The following is a 21,367-nucleotide window of genomic DNA, read 5'->3' on the forward strand; positions in this document are numbered from 1 at the left end:
CTTTAATAAAATGTTTAAACATAAATTGCTTCTTTTCAGTGGTAAGTCTCAATGAAGTAGGTAAAGAATTCCAGATTTTTGTTCCTGCGATGGATATAACGCGCTCCCTTACATGGGATAATCTAGCTGACTTAATGGTAGGGATTGAGAGAAGTCCTTTGTCTGCCGATCGCAAGTCTCTTTGGGGTACGTGAAGACATACTGATGTGTTCAGCCATTCAGTATGTTCGCCATAAATAACATTATGGATTATGCATGCCGCTTTATATTGGATTCTGTATTGCACTGGGAGCCAATACAGTTTAATCAATGTTGGTGTAATATGGTCGCACTTTCTCTGACCAGTTAAAATCCGTGCTGCAGCATTCTGCAGGACTTGCAAGGGGTGGATGCTGGATTGTGGCAATCCAAAAAGCAAAGCATTGCAATAAGATTTGCAAATATAAGGCAATGTAAGACAGATCTAAAATCGGTAAATTCTAAAAACGGTTTTAATCTTCGTAGCGTAAGTAGTTTAAAATTACCGTCTCTCAACTTTAAAGAAATATGTTTTTAAAAAGAAAATTCAGTATCAATGATGATGCCTAAATTGCGTGTATTAAAGCAAGGATTTATCTTTACAGTGTCAGTAAAAGACAACGACGGAATGCTAGTAAGGTGGCATTTACGTTCAAGAAATACTATTTCCGTTTTGTTAGCATTTAAAATTAGGTGTAAGTGATGGAGCAATTTTTTTAAAGATGACATATATATTTTAATGAAAGCTAACGTTTCTTCGATAGACGTTTCTATAGGTACTAAAAATTGGATGTCGTCTGCATACACATAAAATTTTAATCCCAGACCATTTAAAAAATGACAAATTGGTAAAACATAAATATTAAAAAGTGTGGCAGACAACGTAGATCCCTGTGGAACACCCGTAGCTAAAATCACCTTTTCTGATAAGATATTATTTATTTTTATTTGATATGAGCGGTTAATAAGAAAAGAAGAAAACCATTTAAAAACTGTACCGTTTATCCCAATCTCAGTTAGTCGTTTCAATAAGATAGTATGATCAATGGTGTCAAATGCAGACGACAAGTCAAACAAGACCAAAACGTAGCTTTTTCCAGTATCAAAGCCTCTTAAAACCGTGTCCATAAGAGCAATAAGCAAAGTTTCAGTGTTAAAATTTTTTCGAAACCCTAATTGATTGGGGAACAGAATATTATTAGATTCTAAGTAAGTATCAAGTTGTTTTTGAGAAACCTTTTCTAAAAGTTTTCCTAAACATGATAAATTTGAGATAGGTCTATAGTTAATTAATTGTTTACTATCTAGTGTCGTTTTTTTTTAATATAGGATTAACTATTGCATTTTTTATTATGTCAGGAACAGAGCCTTCATTTAGCGAAGCATTAACAATGGTAGTAATAGCGGGTGCTATAATTTCAGTAACTGATTTAAGGTAGGAGACTTGGATAGGGTCCAATGGATGTTTAGCATCCATTGGACCCTACTGTGTTCCTACTGTCTCCCTACTGTGTTCCTACTGGTGTTTGACCTCGATTGCTGCGCCTGTTCATCCAGGTGTTCCTACCACTGTTTGACCTCGATTGCTGCGCCTGTTCATCCAGGCCTTGTGTCCCTAGATGGGATTGACCTCTGTCCTCGACTGCTGTGCCTGTTCATCCAGGCCTTGTGTTCCCACAAGTGTTTTAACTCAATTGCTGTGCCTGTTCATCCAGGCCTTGTGTCCCTAGCTGGGATTGACCTCTGTCCTCGACTGCTGTGCCTGTTCATCCAGGCCTTGTGTTCCCACAAGTGTTTTAACTCAATTGCTGAGCCTGTTCATCCAGGCCTTGTGTCCCTAGCTGGGATTGACCTCTGTCCTCGAATGATGTGCCTGTTCATCCAGGCCTTGTGTTCCTACTGGAGTTTGACCTCCATTGCTGTGCCTGTTCATCCAGGCCTTGTGTTCCTACTGGTGTTTTAACTCAATTGCTGTGCCTGTTCATCCAGGCCTTGTGTTCTCATAAGTGTTTTAAATCAATTGCTGTGCCTGTTCATCCAGGCCTTGTGTCCCTAGGTGGGATTGACCTCTGTCCTCGACTGCTGTGCCTGTTCATCCAGGCCTTGTGTTCCCACAAGTGTTTTAACTCAATTGCTGTGCCTGTTCATCCAGGCCTTGTGTCCCTAGCTGGGATTGACCTCTGTCCTCGAATGATGTGCCTGTTCATCCAGGCCTTGTGTTCCCACAAGTGTTTTAACTCAATTGTTGCGCCTGTTCATCCAGGCCTTGTGTCCCTTGCTGGGATTGACCTCTGTCCTCGAATGATGTGCCTGTTCATCCAGGCCTTGTGTTCCTACTGGTGTTTGACCTCCATTGCTGTGCCTGTTCATCCAGGCCTTGTGTTCCTACTGGTGTTTTAACTCAATTGCTGTGCCTGTTCATCCAGGCCTTGTGTCCCTAGCTGGGATTGACCTCTGTCCTCAAATGATGTGCCTGTTCATCCAGGCCTTGTGTTCCCACAAGTGTTTAAACTCAATTGCTGTGCCTGTTCATCCAGGCCTTGTGTCCCTAGCTGGGATTGACCTCTGTCCTCGAATGATGTGCTTGTTCATCCAGGCCTTGTGTTCCTACTGGTGTTTGACCTCCATTGCTGTGCCTGTTCATCCAGGCCTTGTGTTCCTACTGGTGTTTTAACTCAATTGCTGTGCCTGTTCATCCAGGCCTTGTGTCCCTAGGTGGGATTGACCTCTGTCCTCGACTGCTGTGCCTGTTCATCCAGGCCTTGTGTTCCTACTGGTGTTTGACCTCCATTGCTGTGCCTGTTCATCCAGGCCTTGTGTTCCTACTGGTGTTTTAACTCAATTGCTGTGCCTGTTCATCCAGGCCTTGTGTTCTCACAAGTGTTTTAACTCAATTGCTGTGCCTATTCATCCAGGCCTTGTGTCCTTAGGTGGGATTGACCTCTGTCCTCGACTGCTGTGCCTGTTCATCCAGGCCTTGTGTTCCCACAAGTGTTTTAACTCAATTGCTGTGCCTGTTCATCCAGGCCTTGTGTCCCTAGGTGGGATTGACCTCTGTCCTCGACTGCTGTGCCTGTTCATCCAGGCCTTGTGTTCCCACTGGTGTTTTAACTCAATTGCTGTGCCTGTTCATCCAGGCCTTGTGTTCTCACAAGTGTTTTAACTCAATTGCTGTGCCTATTCATCCAGGCCTTGTGTCCTTAGGTGGGATTGACCTCTGTCCTCGACTGCTGTGCCTGTTCATCCAGGCCTTGTGTTCCCACAAGTGTTTTAACTCAATTGCTGTGCCTGTTCATCCAGGCCTTGTGTCCCTAGGTGGGATTGACCTCTGTCCTCGACTGCTGTGCCTGTTCATCCAGGCCTTGTGTTCCCACTGGTGTTTTAACTCAATTGCTGTGCCTGTTCATCCAGGCCTTGTGTTCTCACAAGTGTTTTAACTCAATTGCTGTGCCTGTTCATCCAGGCCTTGTGTCCCTAGGTGGGATTGACCTCTGTCCTCGACTGCTGTGCCTGTTCATCCAGGCCTTGTGTTCCCACAAGTGTTTTAACTCAATTGCTGTGCCTGTTCATCCAGGCCTTGTGTTCTCACAAGTGTTTTAACTCAATTGTGTGCCTGTTCATCCAGGCCTTGTGTCCCTAGGTAGGATTGACCTCTGTCCTCGACTGCTGTGCCTGTTCATCCAGGCCTTGTGTTCCCACAAGTGTTTTAACTCAATTGCTGTGTCTGTTCATCCAGGCCTTGTGTCCCTAGCTGGGATTGACCTCTGTCCTCGAATGATGTGCCTGTTCATCCAGGCCTTGTGTCCCTAGCTGGGATTCACCTCTGTCCTCGAATGATGTGCCTGTTCATCCAGGCCTTGTGTCCCTAGCTGGGGTTGACCTCTGTCCTCGAATGATGTGCCTGTTCATCCAGGCCTTGTGTTCCTACTGGTGTTTGACCTCCATTGCTGTGCCCGTTCATCCAGGCCTTGTGTTCCTACTGGTGTTTTAACTCAATTGCTGTGCCTGTTCATCCAGGCCTTGTGTCCCTAGCTGGGATTGACCTCTGTCCTCGAATGATGTGCCTGTTCCATCCAGGCCTTGTGTTCCCACAAGTGTTTTAACTCAATTGCTGTGCCTGTTCATCCAGGCCTTGTGTTCCCACAATTGTTTTAACTCAATTGCTGTGCCTGTTCATCCAGGCCTTGTGTTCCCACTAGTGTTTTAACTCAATTGCTGTGCCTGTTCATCCAGGCCTTGTGTTCCTCTGGGGATAGGGAAGTACCTACAGTACCTGAGTGTAATCAAGTATGAAGTGCTAGAAACGTTTTAAAATAAGAATATAAATACATTAAAAAAAATTACTATCCGAGTATCCGTGTTCATCCAGGCCTTTATTTATTTATTTTAGTTATTTAAGGTTTTTCTATACCGGCATTCATGAAAGCGTTCACATCATGCCGGTTTACATGAAACAGGGGTGTGAAGAAACAACCAAGAACATAAATAAACGTGATGAAGAGATGCAGGCCTTGTGTTCCCACAAGTGTTTTAACTCAATTGCTGTGCCTGTTCATCCAGGCCTTGTGTCCCTAGCTGGGATTGACCTCTGTCCTCGAATGATGTGCCTGTTCATCCAGGCCTTGTGTTCCTACTGGTGTTTGACCTCCATTGCTGTGCCTGTTCATCCAGGCCTTGTGTTCCCACAAGTGTTTTAACTCAATTGCTGTGCCTGTTCATCCAGGCCTTGTGTCCCTAGCTGGGATTGACCTCTGTCCTCGAATGATGTGCCTGTTCATCCAGGCCTTGTGTTCCCACAAGTGTTTTAACTCAATTGCTGTGCCTGTTCATCCAGGCCTTGTGTCCCTAGCTGGGATTGACCTCTGTCCTCGAATGATGTGCCTGTTCATCCAGGCCTTGTGTTCCTACTGGTGTTTTAACTCAATTGCTGTGCCTGTTCATCCAGGCCTTGTGTCCCTAGCTGGGATTGACCTCTGTCCTCGAATGATGTGCCTGTTCATCCAGGCCTTGTGTTCCCACAAGTGTTTTAACTCAATTGCTGTGCCTGTTCATCCAGGCCTTGTGTTCCTCTGGGGATAGGGAAGTACCTACAGTACCTGAGTGTAATCAAGTATGAAGTGCTAGAAACGTTTTAAAATAAGAATATAAATACATTAAAAAAAAATTACTATCCGAGTATCCGTGTTCATCCAGGCCTTTATTTATTTATTTTAGTTATTTAAGGTTTTTCTATACCGGCATTCATGAAAGCGTTCACATCATGCCGGTTTACATGAAACAGGGGTGTGAAGAAACAACCAAGAACATAAATAAACGTGATGAAGAGATGCAGGCCTTGTGTTCCCACAAGTGTTTTAACTCAATTGCTGTGCCTGTTCATCCAGGCCTTGTGTCCCTAGCTGGGATTGACCTCTGTCCTCGAATGATGTGCCTGTTCATCCAGGCCTTGTGTTCCTACTGGTGTTTGACCTCCATTGCTGTGCCTGTTCATCCAGGCCTTCTGTTCCCACAAGTGTTTTAACTCAATTGCTGTGCCTGTTCATCCAGGCCTTGTGTCCCTAGCTGGGATTGACCTCTGTCCTCGAATAATGTGCCTGTTCATCCAGGCCTTTATTTATTTATTTATTTATAGTTTTTATATACCGGGAGTTCCTGTATACAATACATATCACTCCGGTTCACAATTAACAGAAGAACTACTGCCGGGGGGCAGTTTACATGGAACAAATCTTGGAACAAGTAAGAACAGTTGATCTAAATAAATAGGAAAAAACAAAACTAAGCTCACTTTAAGTAAATAAATAGGCAATAGATAGTCTTGATTAAATAAGGCAGAAAAACCGTACATTAAAACCAAAGGACAGGGTTGTTAAATCTTCTAGTTCTTAGCTCTCAGGGAATGCTTGCAGGAAGAGCCAAGTCTTGAGTTTTGCCTTAAAGGTAATATGGCACGGCTCAAGGCGGAGGTCTGGTGGTAGAGAATTCCAGAGAGATGGGCCCGCAGTTGATAGAGCGCGTTTTCTCAGGGAGGATTTTGCAGGCTGGGTAATCAATCTGTTTTGGTATGCTCTTCTAGTCGGCTTATCCGAAGTATGAATTTGTAGCTTGAAGGTTAAGTTGAGTGGGGATATGTTATGTAGGGCCTTATGAATCATCATGCTGCTTTTGAACTGTATCCTGTATTTAATGGGGAGCCAGTGGAGGTGCTGGAGGATTGGGGTGATGTGGTCTTTTTTTTTAGCGTTGGTGAGAATTCTTGCTGTGGCATTTAGGACCATCTGGAGAGGTTTGGTAGAGCATGCGGGGAGTCCCAGCAGAAGTGAATTGCAATAATCCAGTTTCGGGAGAATGATGGCCTGGAGCACTGTGCGGAAATCTCTGTAGCGTAGAAGTGGCTTTATTTTCTTTAAAACTTGTAATTTAAAGAAGCATTCTTTGGTGGTGTTGTTAATGAATTTATTGAGGCTGAATCTGTCGTCTAGAATTACACCCAGATCTCTGACTTGCGGTGAGGTGGAGTATCCTGAGGTGTTTGGAGAGTTGCTGGAGGTAGTCAGGGTAGATTTTTCCGGTGCTATTATAAGGATCTCCGTTTTATTGGTGTTTAGAACCAGGTTGAGGCTGGTTAGAAGCTCGTTGATGGTTGAGAGGCATTTATTCCAGTAGGCCATGGTCTTGTGTAAGGTGTCTGTTATAGGGATTATAATTTGAATGTCATCCGCGTATAGGAAATGGGTAAGCTTGAGGTTAGTGAGGAGGTGACAGAGTGGGAGAAGATAAATGTTGAAAAGGGTGGGGGAGAGTGAGGATCCTTGTGGTACCCCCATTTTGGCTTGGATGGGATGAGATTCCTTGTTGTTTATTTTGACTCTGTATGTTCTGTTCTCAAGGAAGGATTTAAACCAGTTGAAAGCTGCTCCTGTGATGCCGATGTCTGTGAGTCGTTGTAGTAAGCTAGAATGATTCACAGTGTCGAACGCTGCTGACAGATCCAGGAGTGCGAGAAGGCAAGGTTGGCCTTTCTCCAGATTGAAGATAATGGTGTCAGCTAGCGTGGCTAGTAGTGATTCTGTGTTCTTTTTCTTCCGGAATCCAAATTGGTTATCGGTGAGGATATTGTTGTCATCAAGGAATTCAGAGAGTTGTCGGTTGACCACTTTCTCCGTAACTTTGGCTAACATAGGAAGGTTTGCTATAGGTCTGTAGTTAGCAGGATCTGTGGTGGGAAGGTTGGGTTTTTTGAGGAGAGGTTTAAGCATTGCGGATTTGAGTTGGTTGGGAACTTGGCCTTGGGTGAGAGAGAGGTTGATGATATCTACAAGTGGCTTGGCCACGATGTCAGGGATGGAACTCAGCAGGTTTGATGGGATATGGTCTAGGGGGTGAGTAGACGGTTTTATCTTCTTAAGGATGTTTGCTATTTCCAAGGTGGACGTGGGTTCGAGGGATGTAAGCTCTGCGGTGTAAGTGTTGGGTTGAAGAACGGGAGTTATAGTGGCTTGGGAGCTGTGGTTGTTGGTGCCGCTTGAGTGCGGGAGTGTCCCTTTGAGAGGGGCAACGAGTGAGGTAATTTTGTTGTCAAAGTAGTTGGCTAGTTCATTGGCTTTTTTAAGAGCTTGGTCATCGGGGATGCATGGTCCAGGAGGTTTGGTGAGGGCTGAAACATAGGCGAAGAGGGCTCTTGAGTCAAATGAGAAGTGGTGTATTTTTTTGGAGAAGAATTCTTTCTTGGTTTTGTTTATTTCGTTTCTGTATGTGTTAAGACATGATTTGTAGTTGAGAAGGGATGTTTTAGTTGGGTTTTTTCGCCATTGGTTTTCTTTGCATCTAAGCTCGTGTTTGCGTGATTTCAGCTCTGTAGTGAACCAAGGTTTCCTGTTGTCTTTGTCTGGGTTGATGGACTTTGTTTTTATGGGACACACTTGATCTGCGACCTTGTTGGTGATGTTGAGCCATGAAGCTGTAGCTGAGTTGGTGTCCGTAAGATCTAGATTCATTAGCTCTTTGGTCAGGTGTTTGCTGAGGTGATCTCCTGAGCACTGTTTTCTAACTGAAATGGAGATTGATTGGGTTGTGTGGGGGGGCGGCTCCGACATCTCTAACATGGATGTGATGATGCTGTGATCAGACCAAGGTACCGTGGAGCAGGTAGGAGTGGTGTGAGATGAGAGACCTTTGTTTATAAAGATAAGGTCTAAGGTGTGACCTGCTTTGTGGGTGGGATCTTTTACTATTTGTCTGAAGCCCATATGGTTGAGTGAGGAGAGAAGAGTTTTACAGTTGGAGGATTGAGGTTGGACATCCACATGGAGGTTGAAGTCACCCATCAAGATGGTTGGTTTTCCGGAGTTCAGGTGTTTAGCTGCTAGCTCTATGATTGGGGAAGGGTTTGCTTCAAGACTTCCGGGGGGAGCGTAGATTAGTGCAATAGTCAGATGTTTAGAGTTGAAAAGCGCAAATTCTATGTTTGCTATGGAATTGGATGTCTGCAGTGTCAGGCCTAGTTGTTTCTTGGTTGCTAGGAGAAGGCCTTCTCCTCTTTTTTTACGTCTGGGTATGGATAGTATATCGTAGTTCTGGATAGGCAGCTGGTTGATTAGGGCAATGTCTGTGGGTTTTAACCAGGTTTCTGTTATAGCGCAAATATCGGGTTTAGAGTCAGATAAGAAGTCATTGAGTATGGTGGTTTTTTTGGATATGGATTGCGCGTTGAACAATGTGAGTGAAAGAAGAGCCAGGCCTAGACATTGGGTTATGGGTGTCAGCATGATGGGCCTGATTCTCTGTTGGCGGATCAGGTGGGGTGTGGGGAGCTTAGGAGCTCTCCACTTTTGGTTGTAAATGATGGGGATAGTAAGTGGATGCATGGTGGAAGGATGAGCGGGTGTGTGGACAGCAGGTTGGATTACCCTTTAGGCTAGTAGTGTCAGGAGGGGGGTGGTAGGTTCCGATTAGACACTGAGGGTTCGTCGGGGGCTGGGAGGTTAGGACCGCTATGAGGGCACTGCTTTCACTGACGCTAACGGAATAGCCTGTCAGGCTTACCTTGAGAACCAGATGGGATAGAAGCCTTGTGTTCCCACAAGTGTTTTAACTCAATTGCTGTGCCTGTTCATCCAGGCCTTGTGTCTCTAGCTGGGATTGACCTCTGTCCTCGAATGATGTGCCTGTTCATCCAGGCCTTGTGTTCCTACTGGTGTTTGACCTCCATTGCTGTGCCTGTTCATCAGGCCTTGTGTTCCTACTGGTGTTTTAACTCAATTGCTGTGCCTGTTCATCCAGGCCTTGTGTCCCTAGCTGGGATTGACCTCTGTCCTCGAATGATGTGCCTGTTCATCCAGGCCTTGTGTTCCCACAAGTGTTTTAACTCAATTGCTGTGCCTGTTCATCCAGGCCTTGTGTCCCTAGCTGGGATTGACCTCTGTCCTCGAATGATGTGCTTGTTCATCCAGGCCTTGTGTTCCTACTGGTGTTTGACCTCCATTGCTGTGCCTGTTCATCCAGGCCTTGTGTTCCTACTGGTGTTTTAACTCAATTGCTGTGCCTGTTCATCTAGGCCTTGTGTCCCTCGCTGGGATTGACCTCTGTCCTCGAATGATGTGCCTATTCATCCAGGCCTTGTGTTCCTAAAAGTGTTTGACCTCGATAGCTGTGCCTGTTCATCCAGGCCTTGTGTTCCTAGAAGTGTTTGACCTCTACGGTACAAAGTCAACATAGGTTGATATTGCAGATTTTGACTGGAGTAGCAGTATTCTTATTTCTGAGAGATCTTCTTCAATTTCCTTTGTCATCAGCTGAAGTGCGTAAGTACAGTCGGAATTCACTAGACGCCAACGGAATTCACTAGACGCCAACGATATTCACTGGATGCCAATGTAAACACCGGGTACACCCAACTCTAGGGGTGGACCCGTTCCAGGGAGTCCTTCCCTGCACAAAGGAAAGGGATCTCTCTCCTGGGCTAGCCTGTCTTTCCCTATCAAAACCACAGGGACCAGACCAGACTACCTCCACTCTGCCAGCCTGTCTTGCCCCTATCAGCTTTCTGCCACTCTGCTTTGCTGCCATACACCAGATGACTCACTTAACTCCTTGTGGTGTTCTTGCCACTCTCATGGTTTCTCAGTGTGTTGGTGCTAGTCTATCTGCTTGCTATGTTCCCCCTTCATTGTGCTGTTGGATGTCAATGCCACTTGTCTTGCCGCTTTGCCTGTGGTGCTGCCTTTGATGGTTCATGCATCTGCTATCGGTGCTCAGTTTTGAAGCTGTGGTGTGTTTTTGACATTCTCACTGCTGCTTTGTGCCTCTGTTAAAGCACTCTTGCCACTTCTGGTACCCCTTTGCACCTTTCCAGTGCCTTAGGCTATTCATGCCACTTAGGTGCCACTTTGCCATAGTCTAAGTACCTTGGAGCTCTTTTGTTGTTGTGATGATTGCTCCCCAGAAGATTCATGACAATTGATAAGAAAACCCCAATTCTGCAGCCAAAAATAGGCTGGAAATCCTTCCCCCATTGACTTTAATGGGAACCGGTCAACTTATGGACAGACCCTCAACTTATGGAATTCTCCATATGTCCATATTGAACGAAATCGACCCTCAACTTCAACTTATCAACTTATCAACGAAAACGTTTTGTCTGCATATCTCTACTTTTTAGCACCATTAGTTTGGCGTATCCTTCCTTAACTTTTAGAGATATGTGTTGTTTTAGGCTTAGTTCTGTGTCAATTATTACGCCAAGGTTCCGTACTTTATCTGCGAATTCTAGTTTTTGGTTGTTATTGAGTATAATTGGGTTTTGAGTGATCTCCGTTCTTTTTTGTTCTAAATGTATAAATTCTGTTTTCTCAATATTAATTACTAGTTCCATTTGGTTTAGCAGTTGTTTTATGATGTCCAGATACATATTTGCTATTTTTAATGTTTTTTCGATTGTGTCGTCAATGGGTAGAATTAACTGGATATCGTCGGCATATATGTAATGTGTGATGCCCAGGCCCGCCAGTAGGTGGCATAGGGGTAAGAGATATGTTGAAGAGTATGGGTGATAGGGCTGATCCCTGTGGTACTCCTGTTTGAAGGTTTATCTTTTCTGACATTATTTCTTTGATTTGTACTTGAAAATATCTGTTACTTAGATAAGATCTAAACCATTTGATAGTTTTGTTACTTAATCCTATTTCATCTAGTCTATTTAAAAGTATGTCGTGGTTTACGGTATCAAAGGCTGCCGAGAGGTCTAGCATCACCAGGATGTATTGTTTACCACTATCGAACCCTCTCATGATGTTATCTGTTAACGCAAGCAGCAGTGTCTCTGTGCTATAGTGTTTTCGAAATCCATGTTGTGATGGATACAGTATATTATTGCTCTCCAAGTGTTCTACAAGTTGCTTTTGTATTGCTTTCTCAATTAATTTGGCGATTAATGGGAGGTTTGATATTGGTCGGTAATTGTTTAGATTAAGTGGATCACTGTTTTTTTTCTTTAAGATTGGTTTTACTACTGCCCCTTTTAGAGTCTCTGGCATAGTTCCTTCCTCTAAGGAAAGATTCACTATCTTTGTTAATGTCGGGCAAACTGTGCTTACAACTTTTTTTATGTCCATGGTTGGTATTGTGTCGTTTGGATGTGGGGCGGGATTTAGTTTCATTAGCATTGATTCGATTTCTAGTTCTGATAACTCATTGAATGTTGTCCAAGGTATAACATCTCTTTTATTCATTTTAATTTCTTGTTTTGCTGTAGTTGGGATCTTAGTTTTAAGGTTGTTGATTTTGTCGTTGAAAAACTTGGCTATTTCATTACATCTATTTGCTGGTAACATTTGTGGCGTTCCAGATTTGTCGGTTGTTAGGTTTTTTACTATTGTAAATAAGGTTCTAGGGTTGTTTGTGTATATTTCTATTTTAGTGCTGTAGTACTGTTTTTTTGTATCTAGAATTGTTTTTTTATAGTAGGCTAGTAGCTTTCTGTATTTGGTTAGGCTTTCGGTTGTTTTAGCTTTCTTCCATTCTTTTTCTTGTTTCCTTAGCTTTCTTTTGACTTCCTTTATGTTCTCATTAAGCCAGGGGTTTGTTAGTTTGGGTTCCTTGATGTTTATACATTTAATCGGGTTTGTCTCATCAGCTATGTTTTTTGTTATTTTCATCCATGCAGTGATCGCAGTGTGGCAGTCTGTGTAGTCTAGATTGGTTAGATTTTCTTCAAGGCTGTCCTTCAGGTTATCTAATTTATAGGGTGGGCAATATTTAAATTTAACGGGTTCTTTTTCTCTCTGTGTTGGATGGAGTTCCGAGCATTTGATGGAGGATTGTATGAGGAAGTGATCTGACCAGGGGATTTGTGTGTATTCTGATTTGATGTGTTCTAGGTGGCTGTGGTTTATGAATGATAAATCGAGAGAGTGTCCTGCTCTGTGAGTGGCTTTGTCAGTGGTTAGTGGGAAGCCTAGTGCCGTCATGATATCTATTAATGTTTGGCAGGTGTTGGATAATGGCTTCTTGTCCATGTGAAGGTTGAAGTTGCCTAGGATAATGGTGGGTTTTGAGGAGTTTAAGTGTGTTGTTAAGAATTCAATTATAGGGGATATATTTAATTCTAGGAGGCTGGGTGGGCAGTATATTAAGCATATTTGAAAGTTTGTCGTTTCGAAAAGGGCAATTTCGTGGTTCTTTGGAGGTGTTATTGGAATTAGTTTACATTTGAATTTCTTTTCAATTATTAGCATTAGCCCACCCCCTCTTTTGTTTATTCTGGGGATTGAGAATACGTCATAGTTCTTGTGCGCTATTTGGTTCTTTAGGACTATGTCTGATTGTTTTAGCCAAGATTCAGTAATTGCCAGAAAGTTTGGTTTTATGTCATATAAAAGGTCTGTGATTATTGGGAATTTTTTAGTGATGGATTGAGCGTTAACTAAAAGGAAGGTAATCATGAGTAGGTTATTTGGTGGTGGGTTTATTTTGGTGTTTTTTCTTTTTATGTGTATGAGGTTACTAGGTTTTGTCTGTTCTTTTCTGTTTGATGTGTTGCTGATACTCTGACTCTCTATGTATTTCTTCCCATATTTACCTCTGTACATGTATATGTGAGTCTGAAAAACTGCCCACTGATACCCAGTGCACTGCCTTCTTGGCTTAAAAGAGCACTTTTGTGCCAATATATGTGAGTCTGCAAAACTGCCCACTGATGCCCAGTGCACTGCCTTCTTGGCTTAAAAGAGCACCGCTGTCCCACTATATGTGAGTCTGCAAAACTGCCAGCAGGCCCATGAGGCAGTGCCTGGATGTACACTACTACTGGGACTGCTGTATATGCACACACCAAACTTGTAACTTCAAAAGAGGCCTTCTGGGGATTTGGCTTAAAAGATCACCGCTGTCCCAATATATGTGAGTCTGCAAAACTGCCCACTGATGCCCAGTGCACTGCCTTCTTGGCTTAAAAGAGCACTGCTATCCCAATATATGTGATTCTGCAAAATTGCCCACTGATGCCCAGTGCACTGCCTTCTTGGCTTAAAAGAACACTCCATGTGAGTCTGAAAAACTGCCCACTGATGCGCTGTGCACTGCCTTCTTGGCTTAAAAGAGCACTGCTATCCCAATATATGTGAGTCTGAAAAACTGTCCATTGCCCACTGATGCCCAGTGCACTGCCTTCTCGGCTTAAAAGAGCACAGAGAGACAGTCTGAGTGAAATTAAAAAAAAAACTGCAGTTAACAAAAAAGCCTGGCTTATCACAGCAGCAAAAACAAAGAAATATCTTTTTCAATGGAAAATTCTATCAAAGTAGCTAGCAATTGAATGCAGATTTCAGACACTCAGACTAGCTCTGAGTACGCCAGCTCCCCAGACCACCCCCACAAAGAAAGTGCATGGCACGCCGCATGCTTAACGTATAAATAGTATAGCGACATCAGGAACAGCGTCACAGAGCACAGTGAGAGCGGCGATTGGCTGCATGAGAAAAATGCTTAGCTCTGATAGGTTGCATTCTCGTCTGCTTGCCAACCTGTCTGTCCCACTCTATGACAGGGCTGTAAGGTCACTTATGACTCACAGGAAAGGGCTGGTTTTTGCTATGGATACTCCCACATGGCCTTCTCCTATTTCAAATGGCCGCTAAGAAATCACTGTGAGCCAGAAGAATGAAACTAATATGATATGTTTTATTCGTGGGGAATCACGATGTGTTTTCGCCAACCCACGAATACAACGAAAAGGGACTTATGCGTTGCAGATTGCAGATTCATTGAAAACGAATGCACATCCCCAGCAGCCACTAGATTTCCAGATAGCCAGATAAGTCACTTATTTCTTAGCCGTAATAATAGTGGGCAGGTAGTGGGAGGAACTGGGCGGTGCTACTTAGCCATATAACTTATCTGGCTAAGTAGTGATATTTAACCTTAGCCAGATAAGTTATGCAGGTAAGTTATACCTGCCAACAAGCAGGTTTAATTTAGCCGGATATTACTTATCCGGCTAAATAGCACCTTGACCGTGGATATTCAGCGGCATAGCCATGCTGCTGAATATCCTTTGTAACTTAGCTGGATAAGTCATATCCAGCTATGTTATTTAACTGGCCAGTGCTTAATATGGTCCCTTGGGATCATGCCAGGTACCTATGACCTGGATTGGCTACAGGATACTGCTCTGATCTCACAGCACCCATGCACTGCTGATCAGTCAGCTAAACCAGATACTGAATCTCCAATGAAGACATTTTGTCTAAATTCCATCTTTGTTTATTCCAACAGGCTGTTCACGCAGGCCTTTCCTAACTCCAACATTACTTAACTCCCTTCAATCAACATACTTCGCTAGTAATAGCATTAATAGCCACCTCTTATAATGTTATTATATATATATATATAATTATCTGATCTTCATTTTCCTTCTTACGCCAAGTTATTGATTCCCTGTTACATGTAACTGCTTTTCTGCACCATTGTTCAAATTGTAAAGTTTATTGCACCCCTGTTTCTTATGAACCAGCATGATGGGACTACCGTCTTGAATGTTGGTATATAAAAAACTTAAATAAATAAAATAAATAAATAAATATAACTTACTAATTGTTGTCTTGAGGAAAAGGGGAGAGGTTGATCTCAGGTTCAGAAAATGGAAATAGAAAGCCTGAGAAACCAGATGCTGAACAGCTTAATGGACCTTTGGTCTACATAAGTACATATGATTTGCCATATTGGGTCAGACAAAAGGTGCATCAAACCCAGTATCTGTTCTGCCCCCATTAACTGAGAGCAGATTTGTATATTATATATTTGTATAAAGTTGTTCTGCTCCTGCTTGTAAGCTAGTGTGAGGTCACAGAAAGACTACAAGCCCCTAATATACTGTAGTTTTGTTGATGTTGGCCCTTTACTTTCACATGGTTCTAGCCCTTCTGTTTCTGGTTACTTCCTATTGACTCAGATGCCATGCCTGCTGGGAGTTTTTTTTTTTAATTTGCACATATGCTTCTGAGAGAAAGAAGAAAGAAGCAAGCTAACTTTCATCTCTCCTGCTCCTTAGGAACTCATTTCCTTCCTATCAGAGATATACATACCTGCAAATAGTGACACAATACATGTAATATCTCCAGGACCAGGATCAGGCCCAGACCCAGAGATCGGAGCCCATGCCCCAGAGTCTTCAGTCTTCTGTGTTCTTCTTGAAATGAAGCCATTTTGCCATACACCACTGAGGAGGATGTGCCGGAGTTAATATACTCTGGAGCATCCCCAACAGATGGCCTAATTTCATGAAGACAGAAAACTGAAGATTCTGATGCCTGGGCTCTGACCTCTGAGCCAGCGCCAGGCCCCAGCATCATGCCCGGGCTTCGGCCAAGTTCCCAGCGTTAGTACTTGGCCTCCGGGTCAGGCTGGGCATTGTCGGAGACCCAGGCATCAAGATATGATCTCCAGGCTGTGCCCCGGGGTTGGGCCTAAGCCTGGGAAGAGGCGCATGTGTCAGGATTCACTCTCTGGTTTTGGCCCCAGCCGAGGCCCATGCATCAGAACCTGGCCTCTGTGCTGGGCCCTGGCGCAGGCCAAGGCCCAAGTATCTGGATCAGGTCTTTGGGCCAGGCTTCGGTCTAGGTATGGGCCCATGCATCAGCACCTGGCCTTTGAGCTGGGGCCCAGCTTCAGACCTAGGCCTGGGCTCTGGCCTAGGTCAAGGCTAAGGCTCTGGAGTCAGCACTCGGCTAAGGCCAAGGCATTCGGGTCCAGGCCTCCAAGCTTTGGCCTTGTGTAGAGCCTTGGTCGAGATTGCAGAGACCTACCGTGGCCTAGACCTACACAAGGCCTAGGCTTTGGCCTTTGCCTAGGCCTTGACAGTGGATCCCCCCAGACCGGATAAGTAGGGGCTAGGGAGGATCCTGGCCTTGACATTTTCTGGGGTATGGGAGGGATGAGTAGTGGGAGGGAAGGCCTTTGGAGGCCCCATTTCTTTTTTTTTTTTTCCTGTTTGATTCTTGCTTTTAAAATGAAAGAAATGAATAAAACATTAAATGAAATGAAATTCATAGAGAAACCACCCAAAATGAAATGAAAAACAAATTTTTTTACCCCAAACAGAGCAAGTTTGGGGTTAGCAAAGAGACAAGTGAAAACATATGGAAAAGAAATTTGCCGAAATGATTCTTTGTAAAATTTAAGCAGTGCTCAGTCTCTCTCTCTTTTTTGCTCCTGTGCCATTCATAGGCAATTTTGCCTCAGCCATATCTGTGGGACACTGGGAACTGCCCAAAGAGGGAGTATTTCATCTCTAACAAATAACAGAGGTAAAATAAAATTTGAGTAACATAAAGAAGACCTTAAATACTAAGATTTATCTGGGGGAAGGGGATGGTCTGATCTTGTAAATAATTCAATAGTAAGATAATACAGACTAGGGGGAAAACATTGAAATAATTGAAATTCCTCCTCAAAAAACATTAATTTCCCAGTTTATGCGATTCACTCATTCTCCTTGATGCTGTGAACTGCACGTCACCCTCTCTGAGCAGGACAGCATCCTTTTTAAAGATAAAGCTGTCGTCCTCCTGATCTTAACAGTCATCGCCTTGGGCTATCAGCCTGGCCTTATTTTCTAGCCAGCAACCGTTTTTGGTCACATGTAAGATATCATGGGGAGGGGGGGGGGCAGAACTCAACCTTGTCCACCCACTGTCTCTCGCTGCACGCAGGAGATAAGGACCGGGGAGGACAAGAGCCCCCCACTGCTTGCAGCAAACTGGCACGGAGAACAGAAGAGGAATCGGCAGTGGAAATCCAGTGGCCAACGGCACAAAGGTATGGCAGCCTGAAAACCTGTCTTCAATAGGAAAAGGAGATCAAAAACTCCTTCTCATCTTTCCTGCAGGCGTTTATGCCCAGGAATTTAATCATTGGGAAAAACTGATGTTGGCATGCCATTATAGCATTTTTAGAGCTATAATAATGGCTTATTCTATCTCAATCAGGCTCCTATCAAGGTGTTCTGCATGGGATCTGTGCTGTAGAAGAGAACAGCAGGATTAGTCTATGATAGTGCGAATCAGCATATTTCTCAGCACAGGAGTACAAAATTTCTAATTGGAGTAGGATTGTGGATTAGATGGATGTTGTGGATCATTCGAGCAGTGCTTCCTAACCTTTTTTTTTTTTTAATTTCATAGCACACTTTCAAGTTGCTCAATCCTTGTGGCACACCAAACCACACTTTGCATGATTCTTCTCTCCAGCCCTACTAGCAAGAGGACAGCAGCACTTTAAACCCGTGTGCCTTATTCAGTCTTCCATTTGAACAAGCAGGTCCTGAGAGATTACAGATTCCACGCATTAGAGGACAGATTGAAGCCAGCAGTGGAGGCATACATAGGTAACAAGCTCTGCCCACCTCCTACCAGTGGGTAGGAGAGAGGAAGGATATGGTTACCATATTTCTAGAGGGTGAATCTGGATCACTTGTTCCCTGTAGTGCTACCGTAATAGTGAGATGATGGGTGTGGGAGACCCTGGACTGTCCCCATGGAATATTGTGGTAATGTACTGCAAACATATTCATAAATATCACATTATTTTAGTTTTGTTGCCACAAAATATTTATGGACCCAGTACAACAGCTTCAGGGTTGGCAGGTATGTGCTGCATACAAGAGAAAATTATGCACCAGAAAAAGTCAGATTAGTCCACAAAATCCAGCTGTTTCCAACATGGAGATATGTGCTGCTCAGAAATTTTGAGCTGGGACCCAGGATATTTTACACTGCTTTCATTTTCTGGTTCCATGTCTTTTTCTCTCATGCTCTGCTCTTGTCTCTGTTGCTTTTGTTTCCTCTCTTGTCTGGTAACCCCTTCCCTCTTCTTTGTCTCTTTCCTTCAGGGTGGATATTTTAATACTTTTGCAGTCCTTCTGCTGTCCTCTCAATTCTCTCTTCCTCCATGACTCTTCCTGCCTGCTGTTCCATTTCTCCTGCTCTCTCTCTTCCATTCATCTCCCAGGATTCCATCCCCTGCCCCCCAAATCCAGGATCCCCCTCTCTCTTTCTGATCCAGTCCTTTCCTTTCTCCTTCTCCATCCACCTAATTCCCAGTCCTCTTGTTCTTTCCCACCATCCTGGGTCCTCTCTCTCTCCACCCATCCAATTATTTCTCAATCTCCCTCTTTCCAATACCCAGCCCTTTCTCTCTCATTCTCTATCCTGGATCCTCTTTCACTCTCCATCAGCATGTCTCTTTATGCAGGGTCCTTTCTCCCCTCTTCCTCTCACTCTCCTTAACACAGGCTGTTTCTCCCTCAATCCCCAGCCATCCCTCTTTCTCTCCCCCCAGCTTGGATTCCATTTCTCTCATATCTGGTCCTCTTTCTCTCTCTCCCTTCCTCCATCTCTGCCTCCTATCCTAGGTTTGATCTCTTCTGCCCATATCTCCCCCATTATCCTTGGTATGTTATATACTGCCCTCCTCCCTCCCCTGACATGGCCAGCTTGTCCTCCCCATCATCTCCCCAATCCTGGCTGGCAGGAGCAATGGTATCTAATATCATATTTGCATCCTGTGACCCCTCCCCCAAACATTCACCTCCCTCAATATTCACGGTCCCCCTCATTCATCCCCTTCTTCTCTCACCCTATATTTCAGCATTTTCTCCACTTTCTATCCCCACAAATCATCAGAATTTAATCTTCTCCCCTTTACTGTCAGCTGAGTCCCTTGCTGTATGAATATCTAGGGCCTGGGGCAGTATCTTGGGAGGAGGAGGGACAGGAGAAGCAGGGAGGAAAGACCCTTCTGTACCCTTCACTACAGCTGTGTTGGCTGGCAGCATTGCTGCACAGTAAGGACTTTGCCAAGGCATGGTTAACACCTGTTGAGAAGCACTGCATTAGATAGAGGGTAGATATTGCTTGTATATTAGTATACACTAATCTTGCATGTTAATGCCTACCTGTTCCTAAAATTATTTCATCCTTGTTTGATCCATCAGGCAAAGATTTAGTATTAATGGAGAACTTCACTCCCTCTCCTTCCCTCTCAAACTACATCACAAGCATCAATGACCTTCCTGAGGACTATTTCGATGAAAGAATAGCTCACACAATGCAAATCATGTCACTGCTGTTCTATAGCATGACCTGCTTCCTGGGCTTGGCAGGCAATGGCCTGGTCATCTGGATCACCTGCTTCAAGATGAAGAAGACAGTGAACACAGTGTGGTTCTCAAATTTGGCCATCGCAGACTTCATCTTTAACACCTTCCTCCCACTTTCCATTGTGACTGAGGCAATGGATGGCCGCTGGCCCTTTGGGAAGGTGATGTGCAAAGTGCATATGGCAGTGCTATATTTGAATATGTTTGCCAGCATTACCTTCCTGACTGTCATCAGCATAGACCGTTGCATTTCAACAGTTTGCCCTGTGTGGTCCAACAATTACAGAACACCCAGGCTGGCGACTGCCGTTGCATGGGTCACCTGGTTTATGGCCTTCACTATTAGCTCCCCATACCCTGCCTTCCATGATACATATTTTGCCAACAACAAAAGCAACACTTACTGTCTCATCAACTATGGTATCTCCATGGAAGACCACGATTTACTTTCAATCTGGACTTTGAGAAATCGGAGCATGATCATTACTCGGTTCCTAAGCATGTTCCTCATTCCCTTTATCATTATTGTTATCTGCTACACTGTCATTGTGCTGACATTAAGAAGAAAGAAAAGCTTGGGCAAGTCCAGTAAGCCATTCAAGGTCATTATAGCTATCATACTGTCCTTTTTCTTCTGCTGGTTCCCATACCATGTCTATCCCTTTCTGGAAGAGGTCATCATTACAAAGCCATTTTCGTGGAACGTTTACTTAATTGTATATCCCCTTTCATGCATTCTAGCCTTTCTCAGCAGTTGCATCAACCCCATCCTCTATGTCTTCCTCGGCCAACACTTCAAAGAGAAAGTCAGAAAGTCCTTTCTGGGCATTTTTGAGAGAGCCTTCAGTGAGGGACCTACCTCATTCACAGGCAAAAGCAGGATCCAGCTTAAAGACTTGACTCAAACAGAAATTCATATACTGTGATTAATTCTCATCTGGAAGGAGATCAGCATGAATACTGTTAGGAACCAATGAAGAGAAGGGGGATGATTTAAAGTTCAAAAACGCATGACCATAATGAGTGCAAGATACTCAAGAAAGGTAATAGAAGTAAAGCCCAGAGGACTAGCCAGGTGGCTCAGTGACAAGGAGTCAATTCCCAGTTCAGGTCTTCTATTCCCCAGGTCATCCGGAGCCAGGGATAGGGCAGAGAGAGAAGAAAGTGGAAGGATAACAACATAGATTAGACGCCACGAAATAGTCCAATCTCTGAGCTTTATTAGAATGGAGACGTGATCTTTGTATGTGTGCCCGACTCAGGCCGAGTTTCGCCCCACACAGCAAAAACCTGTATCTACTTAAATTCACTGCTGCTTCGGCATAAATTTCAGCGTCAGGATTGTTTACCTGCACTGCCGTTCAAAGTAAAGAAAGTGTCGGTCTGCACTGAGCCCCTGAGGCAGCCCCTGTGTGGGGCGAAACTCGGCCTAAGTCGGGCACACATACAAAGATCACGTCTCCATTCTAATAAAGCTCAGAGATTGGACTATTTCGTGGCGTCTAATCTATTTTGTTATCCTAACGGCCTTCTTAGACAGCCTACCCTCCTGTTTTTTCGAAGAAAGTGGAAGGGCAGAGGGAGTCAAAGCCATTGCATAATAGCAACATCTAGATTTAGGGTTTTGCGATCCCTGGATTCCAGAAGGAGCCCCCAGTGAAGGATTGTGGCAGCAATGGCTGGACTAAAAGTAAG

General features: G+C 44.1%; 1 protein-coding gene across 1 annotated transcript; it reads left to right on the forward strand.

Annotated features, from left to right (window-relative positions):
- Positions 1-17,204: 17,204 nt before the first annotated feature.
- Positions 17,205-21,105, forward strand: LOC115076243 (chemokine-like receptor 1). Its single transcript, XM_029577471.1, has 3 exons — positions 17,205-17,331; positions 17,697-17,899; positions 19,508-21,105. Exon 3 carries the CDS (start codon positions 19,525-19,527, stop codon positions 20,596-20,598), a length of 1,074 nt encoding a protein of 357 aa, XP_029433331.1. The 5' UTR covers positions 17,205-17,331; positions 17,697-17,899; positions 19,508-19,524; the 3' UTR covers positions 20,599-21,105.
- The last annotated feature ends 262 nt before the right edge of the window (positions 21,106-21,367 follow it).

This window comes from Rhinatrema bivittatum, chromosome 14 (genome assembly GCF_901001135.1).
Source record: "Rhinatrema bivittatum chromosome 14, aRhiBiv1.1, whole genome shotgun sequence".
NCBI classification, from domain to species: domain Eukaryota; kingdom Metazoa; phylum Chordata; class Amphibia; order Gymnophiona; family Rhinatrematidae; genus Rhinatrema; species Rhinatrema bivittatum.